Below are 22,793 nucleotides of genomic sequence, written 5' to 3' on the forward strand. Positions count from 1 at the left end.
TATATGCCATAACTCTATACCCTCATTTATTTATATTTCAACTGTTACAATGTTTCATTTATTAACTGTTTATTAATTTATTAATTGTTTAATTAATTTAATTGTTATCTTGTTACAATGTAAAATAGGGCAGTTCTCGCCCTATTCAACCTGTTATCTGGAAACCGATGTGATATCTCGATCGAACGTCGGTATACAAAATAAATAAATAAATAAATAAATAAATTATATCATATATATGATGATGTAAAACTTAATAAAATATAAATAATACAAAAATACATATATAGTTATAATAAAGCTGTCTAGCTTTATATTGGGTAACATAAGATCTGTCTGTAATATAAAATAGGTATATTTATGCATTCAGCATTTTATCTATATATAGAGATTGAAAGAGAGAAAAATATAAATATATGGAGAGAAATATAGATAGATATTTTTAAAATTAAATAATATATTTAGCTCTAACAGTTTGTCCTAGTAATATATTTGAGTTTGAACTGATATTGAATAAAATGTTTAAGTACCTGTCATGCTAATCTTGGCAAGTGAAAAAGCTCTCCTTATTAAATGATATGATTGTTTAAAGCAGGACTTTCCAAACTGTGGGTCGGTACCCAAAATGGGGGTCACAAAATCTTCAGCTGTGGACACAAGTGCCTTAAAGGGCAGCACTCTTCAGGTATCAGCAACAGCAGCATTAGTAGTGGAAGTCAGTGTGGGGCCTAGAGGCAGCACACACTCACAGGCCCTGCAGTTTCTATGGTAATAGGAAGCCTGCATGAGAAAGGATCAAGGCCATTTCACGACCTATGACCTTGCACTGGCTCTGAAACTCCATGCTGACTTTCATTACTAATGCTGCTGCTACTGCTGCTTGCAGATCATCGGTAGGTTTGGGACCAGGGGGGGGGGGGGGGGGGGGGGGGGGGGAAGAGGACTCAAGAGTGTGTGGATTGGTGGAAATTCCCACTGCTTCTTTCTTCTCACCCACCACTAAACCTACCCAAGAGAAAAATATGCCCCTGTCATCAGCCTGGTTTCTCTTCCCACCACCTGACATCCACCTTTGGCTTGGGGCCCACAGGAAAATGTTGCCTCTACCCTGGCTGAAAGAGCTGTTTGAAAGTAAGGATCAGAAGCAAGAGGGGTTAGAGGGTTGGATCAGGTGGAGAGAAATTGGCTTTGGATTGTGAGAAAGGGGGAATGACAAAAGATTGATTGTGGAATGTAAGACATGAGTTGGTGATGAGAGAGGATCAGCTGGAGGATGTGAAAGAAGGGTTGGAGGGAACTAGGTGAAGATGGGAGATGAAGGTGAGGGGATGAGAGATGAGAGTGAAGAGGGAATGGGAGATGGGATGAGATGACAGAGGATCAGCTATGGGGTAGAAGGGATAGATTAGGGATGGGAGAGGGGCTGGGGGTTGAGGGGAGGAGATTTAGAGAGGAGGTCCTCTTGGGGTGATGGAAATTGAAAGAACATTGGCTGGAAATGGTAGACGTTAAGAGAAAGGATCAACTGGGGAGCAAGGAGTGTCAGAGTGGCGTGATTGTTGGAGGAGGACTACACCCCTACTAATTTGTTTTGGTCGTCATCTGGAGTCGTGAATTTTCAGGTGCTGAAATGGGGTTATAATAGCTAAACTTTTGGGAAGACTTGGTTTAAAGATCTGAAAAGTCTCCATGATGTCATATTTTTAATAACACTTTAATTTAGATGAACTGTTGAATTTTCAATGCATTACTGAGCTCTCTTCTGCATTACACAGTAACCTGTTCTTTATGGTGAACTAAAATATTTCTAGAATCATATTGTGCTACAAGATGTATTTTTGTGTGTATTGTGTAAATGGATAATAAAGAAATTCAACATAGTTGGCAATCATGTTTATCTTTTTACATATAAAACAGATTACATTGGAGTTTAATTATTTTTTAATTTTTGGAATAAAATACCAATTTTTTACACAATTTTGTTTACCTGAGACTGAAATTTTAAAGTCGTAGTTCATAATGGATCTTTTCAATGCTGCATTTTCTTTTCCAGTCGACTTACAACCATCATCACTACTCTTTTCCCCAAAGGATCCCGTGGTGTGGTGCCTAGAGATATGCCTCTCAACATCTTTGTAAAAATTATACAGTTTATTGCGCAGGTATGGGTGAAAGTTAATTTTTTTTTTACTATTGAGTGGATTTGAAATTTCCAGTTGTAACAAAGAGAACAAAATGCCAAAACATCAAAGAGGACGTATGAAAAAACTATTCACTGACCAATGTGAAATGACTTAGAAATCTCACTCTGGTTAGAGAACAAAGATTAGCTGGAAAAGATACTGAATTGTCTTAGCACTAGAGATGGTTCTTTGGCATACTGGCAGGGCGGCAGGGCTTAAACTCAGTAGGAGTTGTCCATAGCTGAGCTCCAGTAAATATTGGTTGTTTTTTTTTAATCCGTTGTATTCAAACCACAGAGAGAGAACAATAGAATCTTATCTCAGCAAATACACAAAAACTGTAGTCAAGTACAAGAATCCAAATATTCAAATTGCTTGACCACAAAACAACAAGTAGAAAAGAAAAATAGGGATATATATCCAGCATAAAATTCTGAAGGCTATAAAACAAAGTCGTCTCCTAGGTTTGTATTTAGAACTCCCAAAGAGGAGTACTCTATATAACAACCCATCCCCACACAAGACCCCCACCCTACCCACCTACCCCACATAAACACACATTCATACCTACAAACACACACAACCAACTGATTCCCAGCAACCTCCTAAAATAATTTGGTAATCTTCTCCCACAATCTAAAATACCCTCTCATCATAAGACATTGCTTAGGATTTTGTATAGATTGTCATCATAAAAGTTCCAAGTTTGCCATCTATAACATCAAATTTTTCCAGGCCCTCACTGAGGGTAGGACCTCCATTTTCCAATTAAACAAAATTTGCTTCTTAGCCAACACAAGGGCCACACATATAAATGTTTTCCTTTCTTGGAGTAATCTTAAACTCTTATCCATCAAGTGTAAATATAAAAGGGAACAGGACCAGGTAATTTCAAAATCCTGAGTTCTATCCAACAGCCCACAAATCTGTCTCCAAAAGTTATGTAATTTAACACAACCCGTAAACATGTGACACAATGTTCCCACTTGCGTATTACATTTGGTACAAAGATTAGATTCCCATAAATGTATATAAGTACTCAAAACCTGAAGATATAAATCCTATGTAACAATTTAAATTGAATTTCTTTCAGAGCAGCTGAGAATAGAAATCTGTTTAGCCCATAAAATGCTGATTTCAAATATGTTGGTTCAATAGGGACCCCCAAATCCTCACTCCATTTGCCAGCTAGGTACACCAAGTGGAGGTCCGGTAAACTATTTTCCAAGTGGGTAACCCAGATTGCGATTTTATTAAATTTTGGAATAGGATCTAGAAATGTATCTTCATCATCAGAGAAAGATACTAAATTCAAATTCCCCTTGCACAATTGGAGACAGTAGTGGCACCTCTGCAAATAAGCAAAAAACTGCTTGTATGGAATCCCCCAATCTGTCTGTAGTTGATGAAACGAATGAAGAGAGAGGATAATCATCAATGCACTGAGACAAGTTGTGAAAGCCTTTCTTAGCCCTCGTCTGAAACACTCCACTCTCTCATCCCGGCAAAAAGTCAGGGTTACCCACCACAGTTCGAAAGGGGGAAACAAAGTTATTTCTCTGAATAGAGGATCGCCGCCACATCAATGCTTTACGTATAGTGTGCAGCCAAAATGGCATCAGCAAAAGGGAAGTCACTTTAACCCTGGGCATATGTTACAGATTAAGAGGGTGATATGGAGTGACCCAATCTTGCATCAGGCCCTCAACGTCATATTTACTGTGATCTGATACCCAGTTTTAAATATAGCACAGGAGATCCATAAGTCTGGTAAAGCTACACTTCCCGCATCTTCTCCAAGCGTAACATATCAAATTTAATGAGTGAATGTCTTCCTTGTCAAATGAATGTTCCTATAGCCGACTTAAAAACCCTTATATCTTCATCCTTTATCCAGATGGGCAACATTTGCAAGCAGTAAAGAAATTTAGGGAGTATCACCATCTTAATCAACGCTCAGTTACAAGATAATGTATACTTTTGTAAACCGTTATGATGGCTCAACCGAATAACGGTATATAAAACTCATCAAATAAATAAATAAAGGATAAGGAAGCTCTTTCCACCTGTGCAGCTGTAATTTCACCTTCTTAAGGATAGAGGTTAAATTAATGTCATATAGCACAGAATCCTGAGTAGCCAAATGTATCCCCAAGTACCAAAAAGTGTTTTTTTTGCCCAGATCAATGGGAAATCACCAGACCATCTATCAGGAAGGAAGTGATCTAAAGGAAGAGCCTCAGACATTTCATAGTAAAGTCATAGTCCCTCAAAATTCCCAAATAAATCTATAGTTTGCAAAATAACTCCCAGAGATGTCTTATGATTACCAATAAATAGCATCATGTCATCCTCAAATAATCCCATTTTCAAATATTTATTATCAAGTTGGATTCCTGTGAAAGAATCCATGTTATGCAATTTGATGGCCAGCAGTTCCAGGGATAGGACAAAAAGCAAGGGTGACAAAGGGCACCCCTGTCTAGCGCCCCTGCCCATAGAAAAAGCTTCTGAGAGCACCCCATTGACCAAAAGCTGAATCTGAGGCTGATGATATAAAAGCTTCACCTAACATATATAATGATCCTCAAGCCCAAATTGTTCCAGGATCCAAAATAAATAGGGCCACTCAATGCAATCAAATGCTTTAGCAGCATCTAAACTAATTAATAGCCTATCTGGATTATGTACTAAGGAAGACTGGAGTGCCAAGACCATTTTAAAAGATTATAGTTAGATAGTCTACCTTTAATGAAACCTGTTTGGTCCCCATTGACCACTCCCTGAATGATCCGGTTCAAACGTGCTGCCAGCATTGCCACTAGAATCTTTATATCTTGATTTAAGAGTACATAGGTCTGTAGGCCTCCAGGTATTCCAGAGCCTTGCCTGGCTTAAGCAACAAAATTACCGTCACTAAATTGTGGTCTTTGTCAAAAAATCCCTTCTCAGCAATGGCTTTATGCATGTTGTTTAATGGATTGACTAGAGAGATCCCCAGAAGCTTATAAAACTCCAGACCAAGCCATTCAGTTCCTGGCGACTTTGCTAATTTTAATTTTTTAATGGCCTCAAATATTTTGCATCTTGGATAGGGGTATCTAACCAATTCTTTGTGTCATCAGATAATTTAGGTATGGGCAAGTCTGCAAAAAAGCACACCTGTCTACTACTGAGAGGATACCAGCTATGTAGATAATTTTGTAGTATTGTGTAAAGACAAGTGAAATGTCAGCTGTCGAGGTATAATGTTGGGAAGCATGCGTTATCCAAGTTATCATCCAAGTTATCAGCCCCATATGTCACCTATCAGTTTTAACCAACTTAGCCAATAATTTACCAGGCTTGTAAGCCCATTGGTGAAATTTATATTTATAATACATACAGGCCGATACTGTAAAGTGCGCTTGGCTAAGCACACTGTTTTACCCGCAGTTGGATGCATGTTTTTGATGCGTGTCCTCTACCCCTTATACAGTAAGGGGTTTAGCACATCCAAAACGCGTGTCCAACCCCCCCTGCCCCCCCCCCCCGAAACTCCGAAACTAATAGCGCTCATCACACACAAATACTTGTGGACCTTACAGTATTGGCCTGACAATGTTTCGCTGAGATTTATCTAATAATTCCTTTTTAGTGACCTGGGATAAATCCCTCAAATGAGCCTATTTCAACCAAAACAATTGCTTTGTAAGGGTAAAAACTTTCTTATCACTGTCCCTTTTTTTTCGTGATTGATAGGCCAAAATAAGCCCCAGTAAGACAGCCTTAGTTGCATTCCAATAAACAATATCAGTTATGTCCGATGTTTTATTAAATTCTACATATACCTCCCACTATTCTAAATATACCTCAAATAGCCAAGAGGTTATCCTCTAGAGGGCATGGCATTTGTAAGAATCGTCAAAGAAGAAACTACCATGTCATGATCAGAGAATGGGATTGAATCAATATTATTGTATTCCAAACTGGCAAAAAAGGATTCTGCTAGCAAAATATGGTCCAACCTAGTATATAGATGGTGTACTTGTGAAAAGTGAGTATAAACCCTCTCTTCCAGATGGGAAACATTCCATGAGTCAATCAGTTGAAGATCTTTACATAAAAAACCTATTCCAAAATCAGCCTGATTGTTTTGTGGTGTTTGGGAGGGTTACAGCCTATCCTAGGTTTATCAGTAATATTGAAATCATCACCCATAATCACAGCATAGTCTTCCCATGTTATAATCCAGGAGACTAGTTGAGAAAAAAATCATGGGAATATTTATTGGGTGCAAAAACACCCTCCCCCCACCCAGCCTTGAGAGAGAGGGAATTCCACAAGAACCTACCCCCCAAACTGAGAGCAAGTGCTAATTTTACGAGCCAGGTTGAAGAGACTTCAGTCTGGATATAGGGCTTTCTGTCCACACCATTTGCTTGAGAATATGATGCCTTTAAGAACATAGGGGCGGATTTTCAGAGCCCTGCTCGCGTAAATCCGCCCGGATTTACGCGAGCAGGGCCCTGCGCGCCGGTGCGCCTATTTTACATAGGCCCACCGGCGCGCGCAGAGCCCCGGGACTCGCGTAAGTCCCGGGGTTCTCCGAGGGGGGCGTGTCGGGGGGCGGTCCCTGTCGGCGCGCCGTTTTGGGGGCGTGTCGGCAGCGTTTTGGGGGCGGGTACGGGGGCGTGGCTACGGCCCTGGGCGGTCCGGGGGCATGGCCGCGCCCTCCGTACCCGCCCCCAGGTCGCGGCCCGGCGCGGAGGAGGCCCGCTGGCGTGCGGGGATTTACGCCTCCCTCTGGGAGGCGTAAATCCCCCAACAAAGGTAAGGGGGGGGGTTAGACAGGGCCGGGCGGGTGGGTTAGGTAGAGGAAGGGAGGGGAAGGTTAGGGGAGGGTGTTAGAGGATTCCCTCCGAGGCCGCTCCGATTTCGGAGCGGCCTCGGAGGGAACGGGGGTAGGCCGCGCGGCTCGGCGCGCCCCGGCTATACAAAATTGATAGCCTTGCGCGCGCCGACCCAGGTTTTTTAGTAGATACGCGCGGCTCCGCACGTATCTACTAAAATCCAGCTTACTTTTGTTTGCGCCTGGAGCGCAAACAAAAGTAAGCTATTCGCGGAGTTTTGAAGATCCGCCCCACAATGTTATAATCTGGCTGCTGGATACTCCCATTGAAGGAGGAGTTAGCAATCTGTTCAGGATCACCCCGCCAGGGAGGCGGAGTTAGCAATCTATTACTGATTTTGCTAGGGAGTTAGCAATCTGATAGGTTGGTTCCTGTAGGAGGAGGAGTATAGCAATCTGTTAGTGCTCTGCTTCCCCAGAGGGAAGGAGTAGCAACTGTTATGCTTTGTTCCTGTAGAAGATGAGCCAGCAACCTGTATGATCCCCATGGGGAGATAGCTTCCGCAGAAAGAGGAGTAATGGTCTGATGTGGGTTGGCTCCCACAGAATGGCAGATGATAATACCACTCTATAGTGTAAAGAGTAACCCTTAGTAGAAATAGTGAATCCCTGGGCTGATGGCAGATGACAGCGCCTTCAAGTGGAGATCCTAAGAGGGACCACCGCCTAGGCTGGAGTATTGAGACAAACACAGATAGTTCTTTATTAGACTGGAAGTAGAACCACCAGAGGTGGCAGTAGTGAGTTGATGTGCCCGGCAGGGCTGAAGTCGCTCTGATACTGGAACTATGATCTCTGAGTTGCTGAGCTGTAAGGAGAGACTATAGGTAGTGAGTAGACAGGGTATGCTGGACATAACCAGTGGTAGATGTTACACTCACAATTGTAGATATCTGTAATGTCTTCGATGCAACAGAGAGTCTTCAGTATTCAGGAACAGGAGACGCAGTCGAGTACTGGTTCCTATAGGCAGTCTGAAATAGAACTCACAATAACTGTGTATGGGATGGCTTCTGGAATAGAAGAGAGGTTAGGAGAGATTTAGGAACATAGGCCCTCGTGGAGCGAGTACCGGTTCCTACCTGCAATCTGTACTGGTAACTCACGATCTCCGTACCTGCGATAACGTCTTGACTGAAGGGAGTCTTAGAGACTAGGAACAAGGGCACTCGTGGAGCGAGTACCGGTTCCTGTCTGTAATAGGACTCACTGTGTTCATGTCTGCGATTGCCTCCAGGCAATAGGAGTCTTCTGTGTCTTCGGGAAAGTAGGCCCTCGAGGAGTGAGTACCAAATCCCGTCCAGCAATCTCAAATCAAGAAGAGAGAGAGCGGAGCCCCCAAGGAGCGGGTACTCCTGGTAAGTTTGAAAAGGCCGAGCAGTGGAGAACGGTTTCCCCTTGCTGACTCGGATCGTAGTTGCAAGTAGCGTGGACTGCCGAAGCAAGTCCCGTTGGAGTTCCTTGCTAACTCGTTTAAGGTTAGCAAACAAAGACCTTTTAAATTGAAAATGGATGATGCCACTATGGGGGGACGCCCCCGAGGTTCGCGCCCTTGCTGGTACAAAGTCTGGAGTGAACGTGCGCGTCCTTACATCATCAGGAACATGGCGGATCCGTAGCGTCAAGCCAGCCCAGGGATTCTGGGACGAAGAGGCAGGGAGAAGCCGCGGCAGCATCTGTCCGTCAGAGCCGAAGGGAGTTGCCACAAAGGTAGAGAGGGTGGAGCGAGGGCGAGAATAGGCACGAACGCAACACATAAGAAGTTGTCTTACTGGGTCAGATTGTGTGTCCATCAAGCCCAGCATCCTGATTCCAACAGTGGCCAATCCAGGTTACAAGTACCTGGTAAGAACCTAAACTTTAAATAGTTCCCATGCTACTAATGCTGGTAATAAGCAGCAATGGCAGTTCCCTAAGTCAGCATGATTAATAGCAGTTTATGGTCTTTTCCAAGAACTTATCCAAACCTTTTTTAAACCCAGCTACACTAACTTCCTTAACCACATCTGCTGGCAATGAATTCCAGAGCTTAACTCTGCATAGAGTAAAAAAAGAATTTTCTCCAATTTGTTTTAAAGGTGCTACTTGTTAATTTCATGGAGTGCCCCCTAGTCCTTCTATTATCTGAAAGAGTAACTAACCGATTCACATTTACCCGTTCAAGTACTTTCATAATTTTATAAGCCTCTATCATATCCCTCCATCGCCAAGCTGAACAACCCTAACTTCTTAAGCCATTCCTCATAGGGAGCCATTCAGTGCCCTTTATCATTTTGGTCGCCTTTCTCTGCACCTTCTCCAGTGCATTTATATCCTTTTTGAGGTGCAGCGACCAGAATTGCAACAGTATTCAAGTTGTGATCTCACCATGGAGTGATATAGAGGCATTATGGCATTCTCTGTTTTATTTACCATTCCCTTCCTAATAATTCCCAACATTCTCTTTGCTTTTTTGACTGCTGCAGCATACAGAGCTGATGATTTCAATGTATTTTCCACTAATACACCCAGATCTTTTTCCTGGGTTGTAAGTCCTAATACGAAACCTACATTGTGTAACATAGCATGAGTTATTTTTCCCTATATGCATCATTTTGCACTTGTCCACATTAAATTTCATCTGTCTCCAATCTGACCCCAATCTTCCAGTCTCGCAAAATCTTTCTGCAATTTATCACAATTTGGTTGTGATTTAACTACTCTGAATAATTTTGTGTCATCTGCAAATTTGATTACCTCACTCATCCTATCCCTTTCCAAATCAATTATAAATATATTGAAAAGCATTAGTCCAAGTACAGATCCCTGAGGCACTTCACTGTTTACCTTTTTCCACTGAGAAACTGACCATTTATTTCTACTCTCTGTTTCCTGTCTTTTAACCAGTTTGTAATCCACGAAAGAACATCGCCTCCTATCCCATGACTTTTTAGTTTTCTTAGAAGCCTCTCATTAAGGACTTTTTCAAACTCCTTCTGAAAATCCAAATACACCACATCTACCAGATAACCTTTATCCACATGTTTATTCATCCCTTCAAAAAAAAATGTAGTAGATTTGTGAGGCAAGACTTCCCTTGGGTAAATCCATGCTGGCTGTGTCCCATTAAACCAGGTCTATCTATCATACAGTGGTTGAGGCAGATGGTGCTTGCAAGTTTTTGTAATTAAAGTAAACAGATCCGGTGGGGAGGAACATAAGAGGATGGCAAGAGGACAGAGGGAGAGGAGAGTACAAGGATTGAACTGGCTATCACCAAAAATTGGACAAATCCAGCACTTGTGGCAGCCAGTTGACAGTAGGAGCTGGTGGCTGGGTGAGAGATAAAAGTATGTGATGGGGAAAGAGGAATGGCAGTGGATTATGAGAAGATTGATGTGCACAGATAGGGGGAACAGAATCAGGTGGAGAATTGGTGGAGGTGAGTAGGAGGAGAGAGAACTGGGAGGAAGATTGTGGGGCAGGGGGAGCTTTGAGAAATACTTTGAGACTTTAAGCCCTATAGGGCAGTATTAGAGAGTTTGCACTGCTGCTACACTTGTTGTAACCTTCACTAGGAAAATAAAATTACAATGAGAAAAGTAAATTGGTTAAGTAAGTGTATTGCAATTTAAATAATTAATGGCTATGACCTCATAATAATATTATTGACTGGTGGGGAGTGATAAGGTTGAAGAGAAAGTACAGGACATTGCTCTTAACAGTTCTTGCTATACTTAGATATGTCTATCTCTGGAATCTTTTTTTTTTTTTTAAGATTCCATGTTACCCTGGCATGGAATTTCTTTTTTTAGTTTGTTAGCAGAGAGTTGATGTTTGGGCTTGATTTGAATCTTTAAGTTCGACCCTCACTTCCCACTGGAAGAGATTTATAGGTCAGATGAGATAAATTGGGCACTTCAGATGGATGATTTGTCACTTTTTAAAGGACTAACCCACACAGAACCAGGTTTATTCATGAAAATGGACTTTTGAAAATTGTACAGGGTCATGTTCATGTAAAAATATGCATTCAAGTGATTTTGTGCAAACTTTCACATATACTCGAATGAAGAGGCTTTCCTAAAGGTGGAGTTGGGATGGGGAAACCATTTACGTGTATACTTTGTATTTTTTAAATTTTGCCCGTAATTGTATACATACACATTTACACCTGCTCTCTAGCAGTCTAAATATGATCATGTATGCTGCAGTGGGTTCCGCATACACCTTCTAAATTAGTCCATTTTGAAAATTTGGGCTGAATTCAGTGTGTACTTTCTACATGCGGGTTTCAGCACTATGTGGGATGTTAAGAACATAAGAACTGCCATACCAGGTCAGACCAAGGGTCCATCAAACTGTTATAATCCTCATGTCAACAACCAAGCTCTAAAATGTACCCTTTGACAGACAGAGCTGGCCGCTAACATAACAAGAGAAGCAAAATTATGTCAGCCCATAAAGTTTAAAAAAATATTTACTCTTGTCCAGTAAGTACCTATGAGAGGTTTTATCCTTAAATTTGTGTACCAACGCAGACATGTTAGTGAAATGTGGTGACAGCAATTATTGGTTGTTCCCTCAGTTAAAACACTTAAGATTAGTCAAAATGAGGTGGTTGCATATCTATGGAACATGCTTCTAGCTGAGCTCAGAGATCATAAAAACATGACTATTAGATAAAAATATTTGCAAACTAATATATAAATATATACATTAACTTAATATTTTTGAATAAACAAAACAAATACAAATATACAAAACTAGCTAAATAAAAATCATAATATCTTACACAGCGAATAGATTAAACACTACTATTCAACATCATCCCCCAAAAGTGAGATTTTTATGTTTTTTTTACCTTGGTTTGTGTATTTGTATTTGATGTTTTTTCAAAAATATTATGTTAATGTATATACTTATATATTATTTTGGAAATGTTTGTAATCCGAATGGTGGGATATACTGTAAGTGGTTATATTAAATTAAACTATGCAGTGAGGAAACTTATTTTGTCTTGTTAGCTGGTCACTTTTCTCTGTTTTCATAACTTGAGAGTTGTCAAATTGATAATGAACTCAAGCTACTCACAACAGGATGCAGCAGGGTAGCAGTTGCTGTACTTAGGAGAAGCTGGGACTTTGGGCAATGAGAAAGCAAATGTTCACAGAAGACTCCCCACACACACCCAACAGTATCACAGAGCAGTAGGCAAAGCCATAAAAATAAAATCAGCCTTTATCTAGCCAGTGGCCAGATAAACAGAGAAGCAAACTACCCTAAAGGCGGTTCACTCTAATGAGCACTTACTTAAGTTTTCATCTTGCCTGCTAATTTCTGATGTTTAGTACATAGGATTGCCATCAACCGTCAAATTTCTGAACACTTGGAGATGCTGTTTAATATCTTCGCTGATGAGGTTTACACATATTTGGCTTTTATTGCCACTCTTTACCATTAGAAAAACACAGAAACAGAATATAATAGTGGAAAAGAATCCATCTAGTCTGCCCAGTTTACTTCCTGTTGCAGTGCCATTGACTCCAATTAATCTCTGACTTTCCCCTCACTTCTTTGCAATTAATATTCTTCTGTACTTGTCCCAGGATTTCTTTAACAGTTATTGGTTTTACCTCTATCACTTCCACTGGGAGGTTGTTCCATGTATCCGCCACCGTATTTGTGAAGAAATATTTTTTGATGTTATGTCTGAGTCTGCCCCTTTGGAGCTTCATATCATGACTAGGGCTAGGGCATCCATTAGGCAAACTAGGCAGTCACCTATGGTGCCAATCCTTAGGGGGCGCTGAAGAGCAGCCAAGTGGTGCTGCGAGCGGAGCATATCCTGCTTGCGGCAAAGAGGAGCAAAGAATCGTCTGGCCACGAGCTCGTGGCCCTGAGAAGCACACAGTCAGCGGTGTGAACGAGGTAGGAGTCGGGGCCAAGACTAGGGGGAGCGGCATGACCAGGGGGGGGGCGGTATGACCGGGGGGGGAGGGGCAGGCGCAAGGCAGAAGTCACCTAAGGCACCTACTACCCTTACACCAGCCCTGATCTTGACCCTAATTCTTGAACTTCTTTACTCTGAAATAGGTTTGCTTTCAACAGCCCAGGGACCAAACTTCTGATTTGTAAAATTTGTTAGGCCTCTGATTAAATCATAGACTGGTCTATATAAGTGACACAAAATAAATGTATTCAGAACATATACTGAACATATAGTATCCAAAGCACACACTGTGTTGTATGATTGCAGTAAACACTGTGTTGTATGATTGCAGTAACACTGTTATATGATCGCAGTAGCGTATTGTATGATTGTAGTATACACTGTGTTGTATGATTGCAGTAACACTGTTATATGATCGCAGTAGCGTATTGTATGATTGTAGTATACACTGTGTTGTATGATTGCAGTAACACTGTTATATGATCGCAGTAGCGTATTGTATGATTGTAGTATACACTGTGTTGTATGATTGCAGTAACACTGTTATATGATCTCAGTAGCGTATTATATGATTGTAGTATACACTGTGTTGTATGATCGCAGTAGAGGGTCAGAATCTAACCTGCAGCTGGTAGGCTAAAATTAGGGTATTTCAAAACATTTTAACTATCCCTTTGTTTTCCATACGGTACCCCAAAAATCGCTACAGTTTGGAAAAAATCAAGACACTTGGCGACCCTGTTAACACATATGAGGAATTTTCTATGTATGGCTAGTAAGCCAATATTTGTTTTTCTAGTACTAGAATTGTACTTGTAATATCTTACTTTGCTTTAACCCTAGGAACGTCTAGATTTTGCAATGAAAGAAATTATCTTTGACCTTCTTTCTGTTGGAAAACCAGCGAAAGCTTTCAGCCTGAACCCCGAGGTAAATGTGTTTCTTTCTCTGGATCACAATAAATGCCAGTTTTAATGAGATGCTTATAACACTGTATGCATGACTTATTCTTATTTCAGTAAGAAGGTCTTGCATCAGCAAATGATCCCCAAGTGAACAAAATAATTACATTTGTATTTTCTGAAGATTTAAGGATTTTTTTTTTTTTATCACAATAGAGGTAAACTGGGGTGTAGACAAATTATCCGGCTAATATTAGCCAGATAACTTTTCACATATATTCAGCAAGACATGTCTCCCACTGAATATACTCGGTAAAGTTATCCAGGTAACTTTACCCAGTTAACTCTTAAATCTAACTGGTGAATCGGTTGCTTACCCTTTCAAAAAGTACAAAGGCTAGGGGATATGCAATAAAGTTACTAGGTGAAATGTTTAAAACAAATAGGAGAAAGTACTTTTTGCTCAACAAATAATTCAATTCTGGAATTTGTTGCTGGAGGATGTGTTAAGAGCTGTTAGTGTAGTTGGGTTTAAAAAAAGTTTGGACAAGTTCCTGGAAGAAAAGTCCATAAATCATTATTAAGGTGGACTTGGACAAATCCACTGCTTATCCCTAGGATAAGCAGCATGGAATCTATCGTTTGGGATCCTGCCAGGTAATTGTGACCTGCATTGGCCACTGTTGGAAACAGAATGCTGGTCTTGATGGACCTTTGTTCTGACCTAGCATGGCAAAACTTGTGTTCTTATATAGCCAGTTAAGTAGCAAAAAAAAAAAATTCTCCCTGGACCACCAACCCGATTCCTCATCCCCAACCCCCAAAAATCAACATAAATTGTCAGTCATAGTATTCCCTTTCCCCCAAGTCCCCCAAAATATAATTTAAAATTGTGAGCCATAGGGGCAAGGATCCTCCCCACTCCTAAGCCTCCGATCCCTTGGTCTTCCAAAAACCACATTGCTGCCAGCCCTCCCTCCTAATTCCCCACCCATCTGCAACCTCTAACACAACATTCCCAACCTACCTGGAAATCCCCAAAAGCCGAAAGCCCAGTACATCTGCTGTTGCTACTGAAAATGCACATGGGGATGGTAACTTTTAAACAGCCATGCAGGTGTACATATACATGTGTATGGTGGCTCGTGCGAATGGACTCAGCCATTTTCTAAAAGAAGCGAGTAAATGCGCTTATGACATAAAATCGGTTGTACGCGCATACAAGTGCATGCAACCTTGTATGGACACGCACTTGTGTTCACAAATGCCAGCTTACTGCATAAGTGGGAGAATTTTATTAGATACGCATGGCGACGCAATTACCAGTTTCCCCAGTCTGTTCCCAGTTAGCTCAGATAAAGGCTCCTGACTTCCTAACCCCCCTAAATAACCTTCATCCCTTTTATCCTATTATCCCCGACCCTAGAAACCCCATTGACTAACCCTGATTTTTTAATTTTAAAACTTACACATCATCCATAGCAGAAGTAAAATTACATGGTGGAACAGCCCGGCATGCACTTGTGTGCGTAAATACTTATGCGCATATTTCAAGTGACCTTCCCGGAACACCCATGTCCTGCTTATGCTCCACCCAGACCATGCCCCACCCCTTTTTTATTTGTGTGCATATCGGGTGGCTCTTAAAATCCACGTGGCATGTGTCAGCCCGAGATACGCAGGAATCTACTGGCTTTGGCACCCATAGGGCTTTTAAAATTTTCCTTTAAGTTAGAACCCCCTAAAATTTGAAGAGCCAAATTTAGGCCTGCAATTCATTTATCTAGGTTTAGGCTTCTTACAGGTTCATTTATCATTTCATGGTAAGGCCTTAATGTTTGAGATAAAGCCCTATGGCCAGATTTTAATACCTACGCGCGGGTGTAGATTTGTGCGCGCAACCCGGCGCACACAAATCTACGCCCGATTTTATAACAAGCCCGGCACTTGTGCGCGTACCGGGCTTTATGCGCATGCAGAGTGCTTAAAATCTGGGCTTTAGTATGTACTAAAACAGAATAGCATAAAATGAAACAAAAAAAGGAAAAACCAAAATTATTTGGCTGCACACCCTTAGCGTTTTTCAATATCCATGTATCCTGACTTGTAATTCCAACTAATATTGTTTTTGGCAGATGTAGTAGCCATGCTTAGCATAATTCAAAGGCCACTGCATTGTCAACATTTTTTGTATGGCCATTAATAGTTTCCTAAAAAAAGAATGTTTAAATTGTGACTTGCATTCATGGTTTATTTGGTTTATGTTCTCATTTTGCAATCCACAGAGAATGAACATTGGCTTGAGGGCCTTCTTAGTAGTTGCTGATAGTCTGCAACAGAAAGATGGAGAGCCTCCGATGCCAGTCACTGGGGCTGTCCTCCCCTCTGGTAACACTCTCAGAGTCAAGAAAACTTACTTGAGCAAAACTCTCACTGAAGAGGAGGCTAAAATGATAGGTGAGTAACAAACCATATACGCTGAACAGCATTTAATGAAAAACAAAGACAGACATTTCATATAACTAGCCCAAATAATTTTCTTCGTATGTAAAAACATAAAAAAGAATTTCCTTTGATGTCCTGGAAGAAGCTGCGGTCAATGAACCCTGGCCAAGGACTGTCACTGAGATGGATGAATTAAATGGAGGGAAGGGTTGGGGGTGAGATGTAATATAAAATGGAGGGCCTCAGGTTGGCACTGTACCCAGTAGAGGCTTGTTTTGAGTGAGCTGGAGTTCCAAAGCAGCAGGAGGAAACTGATGAACCAAGAAAACATAGAAACATAGACATGATGGCAGAAAAAGACCAATCGGCCCATCCAGTCTGCCCAGCAAGCTCCCACACTTATTTTCCCATACTTATCTGTTTCATCAACTACCAAGTTCACGGCCCTTGTTGGTAACTGTTTGATTCAAATTTCCTGCCCTCCCCTGTCATTGATGCAGAGAGTAATGTTGGAGTTTCATCAAGGGTGAGCATAAGACTTAATGGTTAAGGGTAGTAACCGCTGCATCAAGCAAGTTACCCCGATGCTTATTTACCCCGACTGCACAGATCAATGCCTTGTTGGATGTAGTCTGAATGTAATCCTGTTTTCCACATTTCCCCCTGCCGTTGAAACAGAGAGCAATGCCGTATATGCATTTAAAGTGATGTATCAGGCTTAATTGGTTTAGGGTGGTAACCGCCGTAATAAGCAAGCTACGCCCACGCTTATTTGTTTACCCAGATTGTGAAGTTCAGACCTTGTTGGTAGTTATCTGAATGCAAATCTTCTTTTCCACATTTCCCCTTGCCATTGAAGCAGAGAGCAATGTTGGAGTTGCATTAACCGTGCAAAGGCTTATTGAGTAAGGGTAGTAATCACCAGGTACTAGCCTCCACTCCAGTAATCCACCCCCCATGGTTCTTCTCTTCATTCCCATCCCAAAAGGGCATGGAATAAACACTGGATCCACAGTGTTTATTCCATGCCCCTTTGAAATACTTCACAGTTTTGGTCTTCATCACTTCCTCCGGAAGGGCATTCCAGGCATCCACCACCCTCTCTGTAAAGAAATATTTCATGACATTGGTTCTGAGTCTTCCTCCCTGGAGCTTCAAATCATGGCCCCTAGTTCTGCTGATTTTTTTCCAACGTAAAAGGTTTGTTGTTAAACATGGATCATTAAAACCTTTCAAGTATCTGAAAGCCTGTATCATATCACCCCTGCTCCTCCTCTCCTCCAGGGTATACATATTTAGGTTCTTCAATCTCTCCTCATAAGTCATTTTATGTAGACCATCCACCTTTTTGGTCGCCCTTCTCTGGACCGCCTCCATCCTGTCTCTGTCCCTTTGGAGATGCAGTTTCCAGAACTGAACACAGTACTCCAGGTGAGGCCTTACCAAGGCCCTGTACAAGGGGATCATTACTTCCTTTCTCTTACTAGATGTTCCTCTCTCTATGCAGCCCAGCATTCTTCTGGCTTTAGCTATCGCCTTGTCACATTGTTTCGCCGACTTTAGATCAAGAGTCACTATCACCCCAAGGTCTCTCTCCTGCTCCGTGCACATCAGCCTTTCACCCCCCATCGAATACAGTTCTTTCGGATTTCCACACCCCATATGCATGACTCTGCACTTCTTGGCATTGAATCTCTGCTGCCATATCTTCGACCACTCTTCCAGCTTCCTTAAATCCTTTCTCATTCTCTCCACTCCTGCCGGCGTGTCCACTCTGTTGCAGATCTTAGTGTCATCCACAAAAAGACAAACCTTACCTTCTATCCCGTCCGCAATGTTGTTCACAAAGATATTGAACAGGACCGGTCCCAACACCGATTCTTGCGGCACTCCGCTTAACACCGCTCTTTTCAGAGGGTTGGATTTGTGCTAAGAAGTTGCATTGTGTTTTAGACTCCTAGAAACATCATTGGTAGACTTTCACCATCTTTCTGAAACTAGGTTTTCTCTGTGCCCCTTTGATCCTTTTTGGCAATTGCAGAATGCTCTTCACCCTTTAGTATGCCAGGCAATGTCCATGATTTGGTAGCTAATCCTGTTTAGAAAACAATGCAGCATTATAGCCCATTTCTCACTGGTGACAGTTGTACTTTATGTGAAAAATATTTCCTGCAAGGTGCAAACATCCTGAATTCCAGGTCAAGAGAAACTATGTTGTTAGCCTGTGAAATCAGAATGAAGGAAAAGCTTGCTTTTGTCCTGAAAGGAAATGATGAAAGACAAGCTCTTTAAGGCAGCTGTTTTCTCATTTACATTTTCTGGCTGGCCTGTCCTGGAATTCAGTGCATTCCTAGAAGCTTCCTGATCAAGGTTATTTCTGGGAGCTTGATCCATGTAGAATTTTTTTCCCACTAAAGGTGGAGGAGTATGCACAGAAGCATCTGTAGTTAGTATGAAATGATTCAGATCTCCAAAGCCAATACTCAAACTGAGGTCAATAGAACAGCGATATTTCATTGTTTGAAGTGGTCAAATGTTCTTAAAAATGCATAATACACATGAACTTAATATACTAACAGGTGAATTTTCAAAGAAGTTGTACACAGAAATGAATCATACTACCGTAGCAATTTTCAAAACCATTTACACACGTAAAGTGCACTTACGTGGGTAAATCCTATGAACAATTCAATGGCATATATTGCAGCAATTTTCAAAAGCCCACTTACACAGGTAAAGTGCATTTACATGTTTAAAACCCAATTTTAAGTGTGTAAATGATTTTTTAAAACAGACCCTCAGGAAATATCTATGGTACCTGAATGTAGTCCACTTTGAAGTGCTGAAAACAGAATATAAATAAATAAATATGGCAACATGGAGCATCCTGGTTGGTCAAACCAGATCACATGATTGTACAGTAATATGTACCTTCTCACCCAGTTTAGATGTGGTTTCATTTTTGTTTGTTTTTATTTTTTCTCTTTATAAATTTGCAAGCATGATTTAAGGCAGTAAAAATTGTCTTAAAGAACATTAGGAAACAACAATTAAAATGCAATATTCTCCATTTAGCTGAGTTAAATAGATTGTAAGATAGAGTATTGACCTGGAGATTTGCACCAATCACTGTATGTCGGGATTAGACAGGCATTTCTTTTTTCAATTCACAGCCAAATCAACTACCGTTGGTTTTATTTTGCCATGCCTAAAGGCAGTCAGGAGAAGGTTGGATTCAACAATCCTCCATTGTAATTTCAAACTAACCAGTTACAGAGCTATAAAAGTCATTCTGATGCTGGCAAGACCACTGTGTTAGATATTTCTTCTTGTCAAATATAAGTTGGATCATTAGTTTACATGCATGTACAGTTTAGTACCAGTTGAACAAAGGGGTTTCTCCCATTTTGTGTCTTTGGGTAGAAGTACTACTGCATCTGGCCTTTAATGTCTTACTGCATAATACAGGGATAGGATATAATGTGTCAGTGAAGTAAAATATTCTATTGTGACAAAAATGATCAATTTACATGTACATATCTGTGTATTTTATAGGCATGTCATTATATTATTCTCAAGTAAGAAAAGCTGTAGACAATATATTAAGGCATCTTGATAAAGAAGTGGGAAGGTGTATGATGCTGACTAATGTACAGATGTTGAACAAAGAACCTGAAGACATGATCACGTGAGTATTACATAATTACTTCTTTTTACAATAGGCTGCGCAGACTGATGACTTTATTATATGACTGAGACAGGATCTAAAACGTGTGTCATCAGAACACTAAAGCATTTAATTAAGTATGTTTCCCAGCCCTTCAACCAGCATGACGAGGTTCACTCTGCCACTGATGATATTAACTGTTATCATTATCAGAATTCTGTAAAATCGATTCCATTGAACCCAGATCAATCCATGAATGGAGATCAAATGTAAAATCTTGATAATCTATTGTGCTTAAATAATAAGAACAAATGGCCTGCTAGAATAGCCCAATAGGTCCTATTACTGATGTCACTGTTATTACATAAATAAGCAATGATTATTAATTGAAAAAATATTTAGAAAAAAAAAAATCTAAATGCACATATGCATATGACAGTCTTTTCCCAAGCACTAGAGTGTGGTTCATAGCAAAAGAAAAAAACTTCCAGAACATTCCCATGTAGTCTGGAATTTCACTTGTTTTCTGCAAAATTCATGTATCACTCTTACAAAAAGTTTCCAAAGCATCAGCAGAGGTGGGAAATGAGCACATCTGACTATTTTCCATCATTTTTTTGCCTAATAGAAAGTAGGTCTAAAGAGAGACCAAGTACATGGAAATAAATGTAGATATAAATGAAATAAAAGCAAACTGAAAAATCAAGAATGATGTTGCATTTCTTTGATAAGTAAAGGTGTGCAGAGATATTATGGGGGCTGGCTCCCCTGTGTACCTTGTCTACAACTTCATTCTTCCAATATCATTTCATGAGTACTAGCCAGATGAAAGATGCTAAATCCATTCAGTGTTTTGTGCTGATGAAGACTGCTGTGTGATGGTTTGCACCAGTGCAGTGCGGGATGTGTTCACATATTTATTTCTAACTGGATTAATTCCAAGTTCACAAGATATATCTGTCCATCTGCTAGTCACTAATGTAGATTTCTAACATGTAAGAGGCAGATTCCAGAGAAGTATATGCAGGAGAATAAGTCACTGATATTTGATTAATGTTACTAACAATGAATAGAGTATTAGCCTCACAAAGAAGGGTGAATTGGTAAGTACTACCAGATAAGTATATAGCCATGACCCTGCTCTTTCTCTTCAGATTTATGTCTCCACCATATCCATTTCACTCTGCTTTCAGCTTGACAATTTCTCTAAAGTCTTCTCTTTCCTCACTTGTGATGCAAGGTGTCTTCTCCTTCAGCCTATTTTCTCTCATGTTGATTTCTCTAACAGCTTCTTTAATGTTCTCTCTGATTCTCCTCCTCACTCTCTTCAGTGTCTCCAAAATGCTGCAACTCACTTTCTGTTTTGGCTTCCATGTTCTCATGTCAACATGCTACTGTATGCTATGTACTGGTTCCTGGTAAAGTATCACGCTATTTTCAAACTACTTGTTTTTTTCCTCATAATTCAGCCCCTCGGTATCTCTCTTTCCTAATTGCTTGCTGGCCCTGTTCTCTGTCTCTGACTGTCCTTTGTAGTCCCTGCAATAAACAGGCTTTTTCACATTTTGATGTACCCTCCCATCTTTACATTCCCTCTAGCCTCATTCCCACTCAACTCTTCAATGCTATCTCTCCAGCCGTCATCCTCTTTATTTTTCACAATCTCAATTTGTCACTTTCAATGGCAACTTTCTCTGCTGTCTTCAAACCTACTATGATCACACTACTCCTCAAATATCCTTCATTGGATCCTTCCTGCCCTGACAACTAGTGTCCCATCTTCCTCCTCTCCTTTGTGTCCAAGCTAGTTGAATGGGTCATCTGTTTCTGCTGTCTTGACTACTTTATTTTGTAGGATATCCCTGATCTGCTTTAATCTGAATTTTGTTCTCTATACTCAACTGAAATATCCCTTACCAAGGTCTGCAATGATCTCTTTATGGCCAAGGTTAAAGGGCTGTGCTCCATCTTTATCCTCCTTGACCTGTCTGCTGCTTTTGATACTGCTGACCACCATCTACTCCTTGACACTCTATCCTCTCTTGGACTTTGAGATTCAGTTCTATCCTGGCTCTCAACTTATCTTTCCCAATGCATCTCAGTGTCTCCTCCAGTAGATTCTTCTGCTATCCCATAATTGGTTGGTGTGCTTCAGGGCTATGTCCTAGTCCCTCTTCTTTTCTTCCTGGGTGAACTAAACTCCCATGGACTTCCAATAGAGCCTTTTTTGCAGTCAACTCCCAGATCTATCTTTATGCCAGAACTCTTTCCAAGAATCCAATCTCAAATCATAGCCTGCTTTTCCAGTTTTGCTGCTTGGATGTCCCACTGTCAGCTCATGCTCAGCATAGCCAAAACTGGAACTCCTTATTCTTCCTTCTAAAACCTCCTCTCCCACCGTCCTTTCTCTATCATTGTAAATAACGCTATTATCCTCTCTGTTCCTTCGGCCTGTAACCTAGGGACTCATTTCAAACTCCTCTCTCATTCTCTGAACACATCCACAACACTGTTAAGAAGTGTTGTTCCTTTCTCTACAATATTAATATCATCAAAATCCATTCCTTCCTCTCCAAACATATCATCGGAACCCTTATCCTTTTCTCAGCACCTTCAGCTTAGACTACTGCAACCTGCTCGATATGAATCTGCCACTGAATGGCCTTTCTCTATTACAGTCTGTAAAAAATTAAATGACAAGACTAATCATACTGCCAACACCTTTATGTTCATGTAACCCCTTTTCTCAGATCATTACATTGGATCCCCCCTG

At 40.8% G+C, this 22,793-nt stretch overlaps 1 protein-coding gene across 1 annotated transcript in view; it reads left to right on the forward strand.

Annotated features, from left to right (window-relative positions):
- FRY (FRY microtubule binding protein) overlaps window positions 1-22,793 on the forward strand; it is a 496,652-nt gene that overhangs the window by 186,107 nt on the left and 287,752 nt on the right. The window contains exons 13-16 of the mRNA XM_029602654.1: window positions 2,054-2,162; window positions 13,850-13,936; window positions 16,194-16,365; window positions 19,909-20,041. Of these exons, the coding sequence (XP_029458514.1) occupies window positions 2,054-2,162; window positions 13,850-13,936; window positions 16,194-16,365; window positions 19,909-20,041 (501 nt within the window). The remainder of the gene's footprint in view (window positions 1-2,053; window positions 2,163-13,849; window positions 13,937-16,193; window positions 16,366-19,908; window positions 20,042-22,793) is intronic.

The sequence above is a fragment of the Rhinatrema bivittatum genome, chromosome 5 (assembly GCF_901001135.1).
Source record: "Rhinatrema bivittatum chromosome 5, aRhiBiv1.1, whole genome shotgun sequence".
Lineage (NCBI taxonomy): Eukaryota > Metazoa > Chordata > Amphibia > Gymnophiona > Rhinatrematidae > Rhinatrema > Rhinatrema bivittatum.